At 48.6% G+C, this 15,000-nt stretch overlaps 3 protein-coding genes and 1 pseudogene across 3 annotated transcripts; 2 read left to right on the top strand and 2 right to left on the bottom strand.

The window, feature by feature from the left end:
* The first annotated feature begins 7,697 nt into the window (after nt 1-7,697).
* Nucleotides 7,698-8,384, top strand: LOC149279698 (histone H1 pseudogene; annotated as a pseudogene).
* A 494-nt stretch (nt 8,385-8,878) lies between these two features.
* Nucleotides 8,879-9,289, bottom strand: LOC149279697 (histone H3). Its single transcript, XM_089500923.1, has one exon. It carries the CDS (start codon nt 9,287-9,289, stop codon nt 8,879-8,881), a length of 411 nt encoding a protein of 136 aa, XP_089357049.1.
* Nucleotides 9,290-11,045: 1,756 nt separating this feature from the next.
* LOC149279696 (histone H2B 1.1-like) lies at nt 11,046-11,426 on the bottom strand. Its single transcript, XM_089500993.1, has one exon. It carries the CDS (start codon nt 11,424-11,426, stop codon nt 11,046-11,048), a length of 381 nt encoding a protein of 126 aa, XP_089357119.1.
* A 352-nt stretch (nt 11,427-11,778) lies between these two features.
* On the top strand, nt 11,779-12,171 carry LOC149279695 (histone H2A type 2-B). Its single transcript, XM_089501013.1, has one exon. The coding sequence runs from the start codon at nt 11,779-11,781 to the stop codon at nt 12,169-12,171; it is 393 nt and encodes a 130-aa protein (XP_089357139.1).
* Nucleotides 12,172-15,000: the final 2,829 nt, after the last annotated feature.

Genomic DNA, 15,000 nt, shown 5'->3' with positions numbered 1-15,000 from the left:
TCCGACCTCATTGACTTCCAGGGTTTCTCAAGCAACTTGACCTGCCAAAAACGGGGACTTAGAGCAAAACTGCCGGCCGGCCGCGATCAACTTAGGCGGCCGGGAACGGGCACTTTGGGCACATCGACATCTACAGGACACCTAAATGGATAAATCTGGATGGAATTTTCTGTCTTTTTACCTAATTTTGTGAGGATTCAGAGGGAAAATGAAAAAAACACAGATTTTTTTTTCTAATTCTTGCTACTTTTTACTAAATTTCTAATTCTAAATTTTCAGCTAATCATCCAACTATGGTATCAAAAGAAAGCTCTATCTCTCCTTGAAAAAACAATATATAGTTTATATGGGTACACTATTCACAGTAAAAGAGAATCATCGCTGAACCGACATAGCGCAAAAATGGCAAAATTTCTCCGGGATTGAAGGGGTTAATAATAAGAGTTACGTTTTGATGGTAGGATTTATTTGTTTGACTGGATAGTTTCTCAGGATTTTTCCTCCAGGCCAGGGTCCCCATTTCCCCTCCTACTTCCCGCCCACTTATGCCTATGCACAGATAGCCCCTCCCCCATGATGCCATCACTACCAGAAGGAGGAGAGCGCCTGGTACTCTACAGCAGGAAGTTCCCAGGTATGGATATAAATCAGTAAATATACCTATGTAATGATGTTTATAGCGCCATCACATTCTGCAGCGCTGTACAATGTGCATGTATATGTATTAGAACCCTGTATTATGTGTAAACCATGGGAGCCACCATATTAACTTTGTGTTCTTATAATTTGCATCATTGTACTGTTACCCTTCTCTTTGTAGAAGGTTTCACTTTAAATTTGTGACCCCCCCCATTTTCTGTATAATAAATGGTATGATCCATACTAGATGTTAAATTTTATTGCCAAATTGATTAATGGTTGGGAATTTGTGATTCGAGATCAATGGAAGAAATCACAGTACAGACGGAAACTTGTGATGTTCTTTGATTGGCAACTGGTGACCAAGGGAGCATCCTCCTGAAGACGGTTAAGAACATTGAAGAGATCTCAGAGGTTGCTCCATTGCCGTGGCCAGGCAAGAATCTAAGGGCTGGGTGATGGTTCCCTAGAGAGCAGCCTGCTTGGTGGTGAGGGCCACGTACAACATGAAGGGTCATCAGTTATTGGGATTTGTGTGGACCTGAAGCCTTGTGTTTCGGAGAGCAGTTGCTCCATCTTCACACGAAGTTGAGTGCTAACTGGATTGCTCAGCTGTTTATCTCTTAGAAGAGAGGCTTTCATTGCTCCAACAGCATCTTCAAACTTCTCAAGGTATTTGGCCACATTCTCCCTGTCCTGTTTCTCAGCAGATAGCTGTTGGTGTAACTCAATGTTGTCCTCAATGAGGTCCTCATTGGCGTATTCAGCTTTGAACAGTTCAATCGTGAGGTCTTCAGCAGCATCAAGATGTTCAGATGCGGACATCTCCATGGCATAAAGTCTCTTTTCCAGGTCTTCAGTCTGTAAGTCTTTGGAATTCTTTAGTTCTTGAAGAAAAGTGACTTTTTTGCTCATGTCTTCTAGGCGCTCTATCAATTCTTCATTCTGCCTACGAAGGCTGTTGATAACTGCCTGGAGCTCTTTTTTCTCCTGAGACAGGCCATAGTCCTTTTCCTCAGCCAGGTTGAAATAATTCCATGATATGCGATCAGGTGACACCTGATAGCTTCTCGCGGTGGTCGCACGATGCTCTCTCAGGTGTCTCGGTGACTGGTTTTCATACCTCCGGCTGTAGTCACGTTCTGGATTTAGATTTTCTTCCAGATTTGAGACTCTATCCACAAGACAAGACATAGACCGTCTGTGTTCCATCTTCATCTGGAACATGGAGTTGTTGATGTTCACCAGAGAATGCACAAGGTGCAGATGGTGTCCGGATCCATGTTGATGTCTCTCAGAGTCTTCTCTCTTTTTGCGTATTAATAATATGATACAGAGGAGTATAAAAGCTCCAATGTACCCCAAACACAATAGTTGGCTCAGATATACATCGCGCTGGGCTTTGCACATCTTTCGCCTGCTCTGTTGAGCAATGACCAGTTTACCAGTCTCACACTCTTTTGATACCCTGTGCTACTTATGACATCACAATGAGGCTGCTGACGGAACACCAGGAATGATTGGTTTATGGCATAGTGGGCGTGGCTTTAAGCAGCCACACCCAGTTTTTGAGAAGGTTCTTTTATGAGTGTTTTTTAAAGCCCCGCCCACTTCCTAGCCACACCCAAAGAGTACACTGAAAAAACTGAATCTGCCATTTCACCCCGAGACTCTGAGCCCGGGTTAAAAACATAAAGAATCTGTGTATTCACCCGCGATTCTGAAACTGGGGTAAAACTCTTTAGAATCTGCCTATTTCACCCCAAGACATTTAAACTGATAATTTGCTAATTTACCTAAGATACTGGGGTAAAAACCCAAAGAATCTGTCCATTCACCCGAGATTGTGAGACATGGTTACAATCTCTCAGACTAGGGGCAATAACCTTGAATATGCCCATTTACCCCAAGACTTAGAACTAGGATCCCCAGAAGACCAAAAAGAGGGAGCCTCTTCAGCAGCCTGCACCAATACAGAGACAGGGGAGGGACTATCTAGCCATCTACTCCCAGGTGTAATGTGTAAAAGCTGGGTATCATGGTTCTGATGCGTGATGGCTGGGTGTGGGAGGAGCGAGGTGTGATGTGTAGTGGCTAGATGTAATCGGCATTAGATGTGATGGCTGGGGGTCATAGGAGTGGTCAGTGATTGAAATGAGGTATTGGGGTGAGGTGTGATGAAACAACACCCCAATATGTGTTCTGCAACATCTCCCAACTACAGTGATTCTGCCCTTTAAGGGGTTTTCCTGGCTGTTTGAGGGCAAAAGGGCTTTTACACGTATAGCAAATAAAACCATAGAGTTTTGAAAACTAGACATCCCAGGGTATTTCAAATGCTGGTATTTTAACTCTTCCCATGCACACATTTTATCACCAGCATTCATCAAAGTTTGCAGTATTTTTTCTGTTTTTTCCACACACATTTTACTTCAGGTATGATTTTACGGTTCCTGGTACCTTAATATATGTTCAATATCATCTATTGAGTACAGTGATAACCCCATGCACGGGTTTGTTGGGGGGTTAAAAGGCCACATTTGAGAGGTGTGCATTTTTCAAATTGGAAATGTGACGTGTGGTCACTGCCCCCCGTGTTATTTGGGACATTGTTGAACCCGGCCAATTCAATTCACCCATCAAATCATACATTTAAAAAAACAAAAACAGACAACCCATGGACATTTAACACACTAGTATTTTAACTCTTTCCACGCAAGAATTGTCTGACACCGGCCAAACCATTCTTTTCCCTGGAAATGTTGGCCAGTAATATATAGTGGAGGTGGGGACCCCATTGTATTGTTAATCACTTTAATGGCCCTATTGCCCCTGGGAGTCCAAATTACCCAGATTAAGGGGGCGGTTCTGTAGCCGTTGTAATCCAATACCTGACTGTTTATGTTAATGTTCACTTTGCTGTCTATATCTAGCCATGTGTGTAAAAAATAAAGTGTTCTTCATTTTTATATACCCTACACTGCTAGTGACTGGGGAATCTGGGAAGGGAGTGTTGTCCAAGGCTAAGGGAGCACAAGTCAGCGGAGGTAGTCGGTCGTACTAGCCAGCTCTGTGACATTACTGACATGGAACGACAACATATTTTCACAGGAATGCAGGGGTAACTGGGGCCTGATCAGAGAATTAAAGAAGAGTCTGGGCATCTGTCTGCCTTTACTAACTATGGCATAACTTTTACAGTAAATCAAAGAAATAACATTGGGAAGCGACAATGAATATATATATATATGACATTATCAAATAGAATGCATAATGCAACAAATATGCCACAATTATATAATACTGTAACAGAATACATTAACATACTCTGCAGCACTGTATATAGTATGTCAGTGTAATTTATTATCCATTATTTAGTTGTCGAATACTACTACTACTCTGAGCCATCACATATAAATGGAACTAACTTTATTTATATATATAATACATTGCTGGTATAAATACACATTATGAGGCCAGGAAGCGGTGGGAAGGGGCCCCCTGCGTGGAAGTCCGGATGCTTTGGGAAGGGGCCCCCTGAGTGGAAGTCCAGAAGCTTTGGGAGAGGGGGCCCCTGAGTGGCAGTCTGGGGTCCTTGGGAGGGGGGGGGGCCCTGAGTGGCAGTCTGGGGTCCTTGGGAGGGGGGGAGCCTGAGTGGCAGTCTGGAATCCTTGGGAGGGGGGCCTCTGAGTGACTGTCAGGAAACTGTGGGAGGGGGCCCCGAAGTTGCAGTCCGGAAGCTGTGGGTGGGGGCCCCCCGAGTGGCCTTCTGAAGGGGGGGAGTGGCCTTCTGGAGGGGGTGCCGAGTGGCAGGGGCGTAACTAGACGCCTCAGGGCCCGGGTGCGAGAATCTGTTAAGGGCCCCCCCCACCCCCTCAAAAAAAACATGATTTTTACCCAACAATTTTTTTTCAACTAATTCAACAAATTCAATTTACATATTGAATCATATCTGTAAAAAAATCAAAGAAAAAGGGGCGCATGTACAAAGGGCATAATCCAGGGGTGTCCAAGTTTTTTCTGCAGTGGGCCACTTCATCAGAATTGTATACGTGCGCGGGCCGCACTCATTTTTCACTGTGACAAAAAATATGGCCTTTAATAAAATATGCAGATTAAAATAAAGTAAAATGACACAAAACCTTTACTCTTCCTCTCACTGATTTCTGGGCCTTGAAAGTTTTGCGACTACAAATTCAGGATTCCCTAGATTTATTCTAGGGATGAAGTAAAATGAAAATTCTGGACCAAAACATTCAGGGTTCACTTAACCAAAACCAAAAATGACCCCCACCTTTAAAAATAATAATAAAAACTCACATGTTTAATAAAAGTAGGTAACACACAATTGGACAAAATTAGCAATATGACTTGGCATGATAGGAGTGTGATTGCTGTTAGCCTAGGCAACCAGTAAATGCTGGTACCTAGGCATGATGGGACTGTGCTCGCTGTGATTGCTGTTAGCAATCACACTCCTATCATGCCAAGTCAGCCAGTACATGCTGGTACAGGGTGGCTGTAAGTGATGTGCAGACCCCATACTGCTGGCAGCATCACTACACAAGGGGGGCAGCTAGCTAGGTTTCAGCATGTACTGGCTGACTTGGCATGATAGGAGTGTTATTGCTAACAGTAGTCAAAGTCCCATCATGCCTAGGTTCCAGCACTTACACATCCATCCAGTAAATGCTGGAACCTAGGCATGATGGGACTGTGATTGCTGTTAGCAATCACACTCCTATCATGCCAAGTCAGCCAGTACATGCTGGTACAGGGTGGCTGTAAGTGCAGACCCCATACTGCTGGCAGCATCACTACACAAGGGGGGCAGCTGGCCAGGTTTCAGCATGTACTGGCTGACTTGGCATGATAGGAGTGTGATTGCTAACAGCAATCACAGTCCCATCATGCCTAGGTTCCAGCACTTACACATCCATGCTATCACACACACACACTCATTTATTCATATAATCATTAATTCACAGATTCATTCCCTCAATCACACACAATCATTCAAACACCCTCCCCACCCCCTTACCTGCACTGCAGCTCCCTCGATGCCGCTCACAGACTTCAGCAGGGGGCGCGGCCTCCCTCTGCCTTCTCTGCTAAAGCACAGAGGAAGTAGGATGTCACGTGAACTCCGCTTCCTCTGTGCTGGCCAGAAGACCCTCCCACAAGTAAGTAGCAGGGCTTGAGGTGCGGCTCGTGTAAGATCGGTTGCCCTGGCTGCCCTATTTTTCTTTATATATTTAATATAAAACAAACACGTACGTATTAACCTAACATTCGGCACCCTCTCCTCGCCGGCATTCATTTATCACAACACCAAGTCAATGAACGCCTGGACAGCTGCCAAACCGCAACCAATCAATACCCCGGGACTGCTGCCAAACCGCAACAAGAACACCGGGACTGCTGCCAAAACCGCAACAAGAACACCGGGACTGCTGCCAAACCGCAACAAGAACACCGGGACTGCTGCCAAAACCATCAAAGTACTCAACAAGAACAACAAGAAACTAAATACCTAAGGAGCGGGACTCGGCTCCCTATTCAAGGCAGGAATCCATTTAAAATGTTATTTAAAAAATATATTAAAAATGTAATTTCACGTCCATCCGCTCTCTCCGTCCTCCAACTTTTTCTTGCCTTGAGCAGATCTGGGATCTCCAGAAGACACAAGAAAGGAAGGGGTTGATCCAAACAGACACTCGGGGGAGGGGCTAGGAGAATGAGAGAGGCAGTAGACGGCTAGATAGTCCCTCCCCTGTCTCCGTATTGGTGCCGGCTGCTGAAGAGGAAGCCCCGCCCTCTTAAGTAAGTCTGGTGCCGGCTCCCCCTGTCACAAAAATACAGGCTTCGAAGGGCTGATTACAGGGCAGGGGGAGGGGGGCACGCTAGTCCTTGTCAACTCTGCTGCTCTGGGCCCCCAATATTAACGTATAGTCATAAGTCAGTCTGTGTGTTACTATACAGAGGTCATGGTGTGTGGTTTTATACAGAGGTCAGGAGGTTTTGTACAGAAGTCAGGCTGTGTGTTATTATACAGAGGTCAGTCTATATGATCATAGATGTAAAGCTGTGTTTTACAGAGTTCACACAAGCACACACACACACACACACAATTCACAAGGATCTTTCCTGTTATTGTCCCTTTCTAGTTCTATACACACGCACTCACGTTAAAGAAATAGTATATACATCATTAATACGCAGTGGTGCATGCACACAAACACATTCTCACGCATAACCCTTTCCTCACTGACGTATGCTCACGCGCTAATACACACAAACACACTCTCGCACATAAAACGTCCTGATAAGACAAAACCTAATCTTAATAATTACTTTTATTATTTTGAAAAATAAATAATATAATACGTTAGTAATAAATAACCCCTAAGTAAACTCTTGTCAGCTACGAGTCCTAAGACAATCATCAGACCGGCAGGCAGCCAGGCACGAGCAGTAGAAATACAATTTATTTTAAATTATTTAATTGATTATTATTAGTTAAAAATATCCATCATTTTTAATGTTATTCTTTAATGTATAAATGTTAGGCTATTCTTAAATAATAATTAGTGATTGGGTTATATAAATTTATAGATTAAGTTTAAGGGTAAATTAATCTTTAATAGGTGATATTAAATAATTTATTTTATTAATTATCTGTATTCATTATTTTATTTATTTATTATTTCACACCTCTTGGGTGCTGTTCCCTGGCAGTTTTTTTTGGGGGGGGGGGGCGGCTGCACGGTGTAGGAAATTCAACTGCTTTGGAGTTAGGATCTAAAATTAGAAGTGTGATGAGACGTTTACACGCAAACGGTAAATATATTTTCCTTTCAAACCCCCCTCCCCCTGAATGCAAATCCAGCGATGCCCCGGCAGCATGGGGAGGTTTCAGAATCGGCGTCCAATCATAGACTCGCAGGCTACCGCTCATGAACCAATGAATGTGCGGCAGCTCGTCTATAAAAGCCAAACTTCTGGCGGTTTAACCCCGTGTTTACGTGCAATTGCAGCTTTTTCGTGGCGGCATTGAGATGGCCGAGACAGCTCCTTCCCCGGCACCTCCGCCGGCAGAAACCTCTGCCAAGAAGAAACAGCCGAAGAAGCCGGCAGCTGCAAAAAGCCGGCCTGTGAAGTCCGGTCCCAGTGTCTCCGAATTGATTGTGAAAACAGTCTCTGCGTCCAAGGAGCGCAGCGGAGTGTCTCTCGCAGCTCTTAAAAAAGCACTCGCTGCTGGCGGCTACGACGTAGAAAAGAATAACTGCCGCCTGAAGCTCGCTCTTAAGGGTCTGGTGACTAAAGAGACCCTGATCCAGCTGAAAGGCAGCGGTGCCTCTGGTTCTTTCAAGCTGAATAAGAAGCAGCTGGAGAGCAGAGAGAAGACATCAAAGAAGAAGGAAACTCCCGTAAAGCCTAAAAAAGCAGCCCCTAAGAAGGTTGTGAAGTCGCCCAAGAAAGCCCCTGCAGGAGTGAAGAAGAGCCCGAAAAAGATCAAGAAACCGTCGGCCGCTCCCAAGAGTCCCAAGAAGCCTAAGATTAAGGCGAAGAAAGCTGGCAAGAGCCCAGCTAAGAAGGCCACAAAGCCCAAGGCAGCCAAAAGCTCCTCAAAGCCCAAGACATCCAAAAGCCCCTCAAATACCAAGGCTGCCAAAAGTCCCTCAAAGCCCAAGGCAGCCAAAAGCCCCGCTAAGCCCAAGCTTAAGGCAGCCCCCAAAAAGTGAGAAGGGGGGGTGTGGGTTTTGGAGCGCCTCTGGTGTGTGCTTTCCCACTTAATTCTTCACACAAAAGGTTCTTTTCAGAACCATCATATCCTCCGAAAATGAAAAAAAAAGCGTTTAAACACCCGGCCGCGACTATGTGGGCCACCCGCTGAAAGTCTAGCCCCATACTTGTGTGTTAAGCGTGGATTGACATTCGGCCAGCGCTCTCGCTCGGAGCTCTGTCCGTAACAGAATAGAGATAAGGGGCGGGCTTAAAGATTGTGCTTTGCCGTTACTCGTTATGCCCAGCCGGGGACTCGGCCGCTTAACGGCTCGCTCAGTAGTGGGATAATGGTGTGAGAAGTTTCAAGCTTGGCCACGAGCAACAGGGTTGATTTCGTGCATGCGAAGGGAAACACAAAACATAAGCTCGTTTGAGTGACAATGTGGTGGCTCTTAAAAGAGCCTTTGTGGGAGGATGAGGGGGAAACAGAGTTCGCCCACACAGCGTTTACTTAGGCACGTTCACCTCTGATCCTGCGAGCCAGCTGAATGTCTTTTGGCATGATAGTAACCCGCTTAGCGTGAATAGCGCACAAGTTGGTGTCTTCGAAAAGCCCCACCAGGTAAGCCTCGCTGGCTTCTTGGAGGGCCATAACAGCAGAACTCTGGAAACGTAGATCGGTTTTGAAGTCTTGAGCAATCTCACGGACCAGCCGCTGGAAAGGCAGTTTTCTGATAAGCAGCTCCGTAGACTTCTGGTAACGGCGGATTTCCCTAAGCGCTACGGTGCCCGGGCGGTAACGATGTGGCTTTTTCACGCCACCGGTAGCCGGAGCGCTTTTCCTCGCAGCTTTGGTCGCCAACTGCTTCCGGGGAGCCTTTCCTCCGGTGGACTTACGGGCTGTCTGCTTCGTGCGAGCCATACTGATGCGTGCGGATCTGACTCACGACGGATACAATGTAACTGTAACGATTCTGTGGCCAACTCAACCCCTTTATAGAGTAGCGGTAAACGTGATTGGATACGCTTAATCACGCCCCTCTTTTTCATAGGCTAGGACGATGGTTTGAAAAAGCCAGCCTTTGATCAAGAGACTTCGGTTAGAGAGTTATCTTTTTTTTGTTGTTGTTGTTAATTAAATTAAATGCTCGAATCGGTCATTTATTCGTTAGCTGCGGTTCTTTTTTTTATTTATTTCTTCTCCTCTCTTTTGGTCAGCCTCCTACCTAGTGAACCTGTGTACTGGCTGACCGTTAACAGCGATACGGCGACAGCTAAAAGCCCGCCTTTATCTTGGCCGCCGTTTGGCGTTTATTTACAGCGATATGCTGCCACCTAGTGGTAAATGAGGGATCGTCGAAAGCGATCTCCCGCGGGCAGGCTTTTGATATTCCTAAATAGCCAATCGGTGTCTGAGGCACGCTTGGGAGCTTCTCCAGCCAACCAACGAGAAGCATATATGAAAAAAGCAACGCCCCCTTGAGGCAGAATGGTGCAGTTCCCCATCAGGTCCGTCCAGTACGCATAAAAGAAAGCGGGCCGGCCGTAGGCGAGTATTGTGCTGTAAAACTCGTGGAGTAAACGTGATCATGTCTGGCCGTGGCAAAGGAGGTAAGGGACTCGGGAAAGGTGGCGCAAAGAGGCACAGGAAGGTGCTTCGGGATAACATCCAGGGTATCACCAAGCCTGCTATCCGCCGTTTGGCTCGCAGAGGAGGTGTAAAGCGTATCTCTGGGCTGATCTATGAGGAGACTCGCGGTGTGCTCAAAGTGTTTTTGGAGAACGTGATTCGTGACGCAGTCACTTATACTGAGCATGCCAAGAGGAAAACCGTTACCGCTATGGACGTGGTGTATGCCTTGAAACGCCAAGGCCGTACTCTGTACGGTTTTGGAGGTTAAGCTTGTTGACTCGTCACTGGAACACCCAACGGCTCTTTTCAGAGCCACCCACACCCTCTCTTAGGCTATGATCATGTTGTCCCCGTGTCGGCCCGCGTTTTTCTATGCACACCTTGAAATAGCCAGCTTAATAGTGGCTGGGTCTGGCTATAGATTGAGTTACTGGCAGGATCGGAGTGCTGGGAGTTGGGCCCGTTTGCAGAACATGTGCTGGAATCAGCAGCTGGTGTCCTCCAAAAGCTGGCTTGAATGGGGGCCGGCCCGGGATTAGTAGGTTCCGTCTAGTGTGTGGTTATCTTAATTCTGTACGTCCCAGTATGTGTGTGATTTTGATTATGCCTTTGTCGCCCCCTCATGTCTTATCCTGTCCGTGTGCCACATGTCCTACCCACGACACTACAGAGTCATGGCTTAGTCAATAGCCCCATGATGTAGCTCAGCTTCGGCTAGCCGCAGTGGTAAAGCAGCCCCTTCTCTCTGCAACGCTGGTTCTGTCTGGCGGTGAAGGGGTTAATCTCTTGGGTCCCAGCAGGAGAAAAGGTCGTTGCCATCACAGAAGCCCCTTCACCTTGGGCTTTTCTTCCCAAGCAGTTTGGTCGATGGGCACGATACCCCAGCTAACCTGGAGGAGTGAGGAGCACATTTCAATGCTCACAAATGCTCTTCCCAAACCTAGCAGTCCGACAAAAGGGGCTAGATCAGTTACATAGCTCTGAGACAGACCATGTGGGTGGCTCTCAAAAGAGCCTTTGTTTAATAAGTGAGAGAACGAGAACTTTACTTGGCGCTGGTGTATTTGGTAACAGCCTTGGTGCCCTCGGACACAGCGTGCTTGGCCAGCTCTCCAGGAAGGAGGAGGCGTACAGCAGTCTGAATCTCCCGAGAAGTGATGGTGGAGCGCTTGTTGTAGTGGGCTAGGCGTGAAGCTTCCCCGGCAATGCGCTCAAAGATGTCATTGACAAACGAGTTCATGATGCCCATGGCCTTGGAGGAAATGCCAGTGTCGGGATGCACCTGCTTCAGTACTTTGTACACATAAATCGCATAACTTTCTTTTCTGCTTTTCCTGCGCTTCTTCCCATCTTTTTTCTGGGTCTTCGTAACAGCTTTCTTAGAGCCTTTCTTCGGAGCAGGCGCAGACTTCGCTGGATCAGGCATCGCGTCTGCTGTCCTTCCAAGACGCAACGCAGGCAAACAGGATGAACGCTGAAGTGTTACTGCGCTGGGCCCTTCCCTTTATAGGCACCGCATGCAAATAAGGCTGTTTTGCTGTCTCGCGGCCGATTCGATGAGGATGTCACGTGAGAAGATGCGGCCGCCCATGAACCGCAGTGCCTACACCGATTGGTGTCTCAGACTATTTCCACCCGATTGGCTGTTTTGGAAAGGAACCAATCAGTGACGATGAGCGTCACGGGGGAAGCTACAAATAGCTGGGTAAGTGAGCGGCGGTTCTTTGTAACGTGCTTATTAATCTATTATCCGCGTGGTCCTTTGTCGAGCGAAAAGCATGTCTGGCAGAGGAAAACAAGGTGGAAAGGTTCGCGCTAAGGCGAAGACACGTTCTTCTCGTGCTGGTCTGCAGTTCCCTGTCGGCCGTGTGCATAGGCTTCTTCGCAAGGGTAATTATGCCGAGAGAGTAGGCGCCGGCGCACCCGTGTATCTGGCAGCGGTGTTGGAGTATCTGACTGCTGAGATACTGGAGTTGGCTGGTAACGCTGCACGCGACAACAAAAAGACCCGTATCATTCCTCGCCACCTGCAACTCGCCGTTCGTAACGACGAGGAGCTCAATAAGCTGCTCGGCGGGGTCACCATTGCTCAGGGAGGTGTTCTACCCAACATCCAGGCGGTGCTCTTGCCCAAGAAGACAGAGAGCCACAAACCTGCCAAGAGCAAGTGAGTGCAGCAATCGGTAACCGCAGGGCAATTAGCCAGCACCACCAACGGCTCTTTTCAGAGCCACCCATAATCTCTGGAACAAGCTATATCTTCCCTTGCTATAAACTTGCTGCAAACGTCTTTAAAGGCAACTGTTTTCCACTGCAGATGTTCAGCCCGATGTTTAGTTGCTGAGTTTAACGGTGGCTAAACACCATTCATACAAGCTACATCATACACCCTACCCCCCCCCCCCCCGTCCGTTTCAGGGTTAAAATTCGAGGCAAAGCTGCCAGCACTTAAATGGATAAATATGGTTCTCAAGAAAGGTGGGTGGGCAAGTGCTACCACACGGTGGCAGCATTGCATAGGAAATTGTGGTTTACCGCAAATTAAAGTGGCAGAAGCCGGGGAATCCCGCAGTTGTGTGATGGTGTAGCTGGCAATGGTCTGGGGAGCGTATTAATGAATTTGATAATCACTGTGAGAGAGACCCGTGAGTAGCTCCACTGTAGACATCTCCCTTGCCTCTGAAAGCTTAATTGCTAAGAAGGGATTAACCCTTCATATACCCCAAAGTAGTGATGCGAAGTTCAGATCAGTAAAGTGAATCGGATCATTTCGAGTCGTTCATTGAAATGATCCGATTCATGATCCAAATCTTCGGGTCACTCAGTGTGACTCATAGGAGTTACTGTTTCCCCAGTCCCTCCCTGCAGTCAAACTAACGATTGGCCCCGCCCCTTTCATTAGGGTCAATGAACCCTCCTGCCTGTCTGCCTACTGTAGCGATGTCACTGAAGGCAGAGAATCGTGCAGAGATTCGAACCATTCAGAGAATATCACTGACACCATACTTTTATAAGTAAATACATTAATAATCTTAACTGCCCCCAGGATTTAGATTCCCCTTAGATTGCCCACCTTTAGATTGCTTTACCTCTAACTGCACCTTTAGTTAACTTTATTAAATTAACCCTAAACACCCCATTAACCATTACTGCCCCTAAATTAACCCTAAAGACCCTCATTAACCATAACTGCCCCGGCGCGGCTATCGGCTGTCCCTTCCCGTCCTACCTCATCCATGTATCTCCTGCCCTACCCATGGACTTCGGCTCTCGTAGCCCAGACACCCCAGCAGAGACTGGGGATCCCTTGTCACTGGAGCCGCTAGAGAGGTGGCGATCAGGCAGTGCGGCTATCGTACAAACGCCGGCTTTTCCGGGGAAGTTTGGTGATTGCGAGTGATAGGAGTAGGGATCAATATGTGGGGGACAGAAGTAGCAGAGCAAACACAGGCAGGTTTCACATATAAAGGTTAGTGTAGAGGTACTGGGATAGCTGTGATGGCAGAGAGATGGAGAGGGATGGGATTTGGAATGGTTTAATGGGGAGAAGTGGGTACTAAAGGGATCCAAAGTGTTGGTGCCCTCTACTGGCATGTTTAACCCCTTCAATCCCGGAGAAATTTTGCCATTTTTGCGCTATGTCGGTTCAGCGATGATTCTCTTTTACTGTGAATAGTGTACCCATATAAACTATATATTGTTTTTTCAAGGAGAGATAGAGCTTTCTTTTGATACCATAGTTGGATGATTAGCTGAAAATTTAGAATTAGAAATTTAGTAAAAAGTAGCAAGAATTAGAAAAAAAAATCTGTGTTTTTTTCATTTTCCCTCTGAATCCTCACAAAATTAGGTAAAAAGACAGAAAATTCCATCCAGATTTATCCATTTAGGTGTCCTGTAGATGTCGATGTGCCCAAAGTGCCCGTTCCCGGCCGCCTAAGTTGATCGCGGCCGGCCGGCAGTTTTGCTCTAAGTCCCCGTTTTTGGCAGGTCAAGTTGCTTGAGAAACCCTGGAAGTCAATGAGGTCGGATTTGCCGGCCGCATTCGACCCTCGCTCCATCGAAGTCGGCATGCCTTGCCGGATTTTCCCGGTGGTGACGTGGAACTCCGTCCCGGTTCGCCAGGGACGTCAGGCACCCTCCGCCGGATATATAGGGAAGCTGCTGCTTGTTCCAGAGAGCCGGCTCCCAACGACCTCGCGAAGCCCAGCCCGGGTGCCGGCCAGGTCCCGGCCCCGGCCGGTAGACCTCCGAAGGTCCCGCCCTGGGCTCCACGGACCTCGTGACGCCCGGCCCGGGTGCCGCACCGGCGGTCCAACCCGCCCAAGTCCCGGGCCGGGTCCCGGGAAGAGCACCATGGGGCAGACCCCCGAGGGTCCCGCCCGGGGCTCCCCGGACCTCGGGACGCCCGGCCCGGGTGCGGCACCGGCGGTCCAACCCGCCCAAGTCCCGGGCCGGGTCCCGGGAAGAGCACCTAAGGCAGACCCCCGAGGGTCCCGCCAGGGGCTCCCCGGACCTCGGGGTGCTCAGCCCGGGTGCAGCACCGTCGGTCCAACCCGCCCAAGTCCCGGGCCGGGTCCCGGGAAGAGCACCATGGGGCAGACCCCGAGGGTCCCGCCAGGGGCTCCCCGGACCTCGGGGTGCTCAGCCCGGGTGCAGCACCGGCGGTCCAACCCGCCCAAGTCCCGGGCCGGGTCCCGGGAAGAGCACCATGGGGCAGACCCCGAGGGTCCCGCCAGGGGCTCCCCGGACCTCGGGGTGCTCAGCCCGGGTGCAGCACCGGCGGTCCAACCCGCCCAAGTCCTGGGCCGGGTCCCGGGAAGAGCACCATGGGGCAGACCCCCGAGGGTCCCGCCAGGGGCTCCCCGGACCTCGGGACGCTCAGCCCGGGTGCAGCACCGGCGGTCCAACCCGCCCAAGTCCCGGGCCGGGTCCCGGGAAGACCACCATGGGGCAGACCCCCGAGGGTCCCGCCAGGGGCTCCCCGGACCTCGGGAGGC

The sequence above is a fragment of the Sceloporus occidentalis genome, unplaced genomic scaffold, assembly GCF_023333645.1.
Source record: "Sceloporus occidentalis isolate IW3139 unplaced genomic scaffold, rSceOcc1.0.p SCAF_161, whole genome shotgun sequence".
Classification (NCBI taxonomy): Eukaryota; Metazoa; Chordata; class Lepidosauria; order Squamata; family Phrynosomatidae; genus Sceloporus; species Sceloporus occidentalis.
This window is presented reverse-complemented; position numbering and strand designations above follow the sequence as displayed.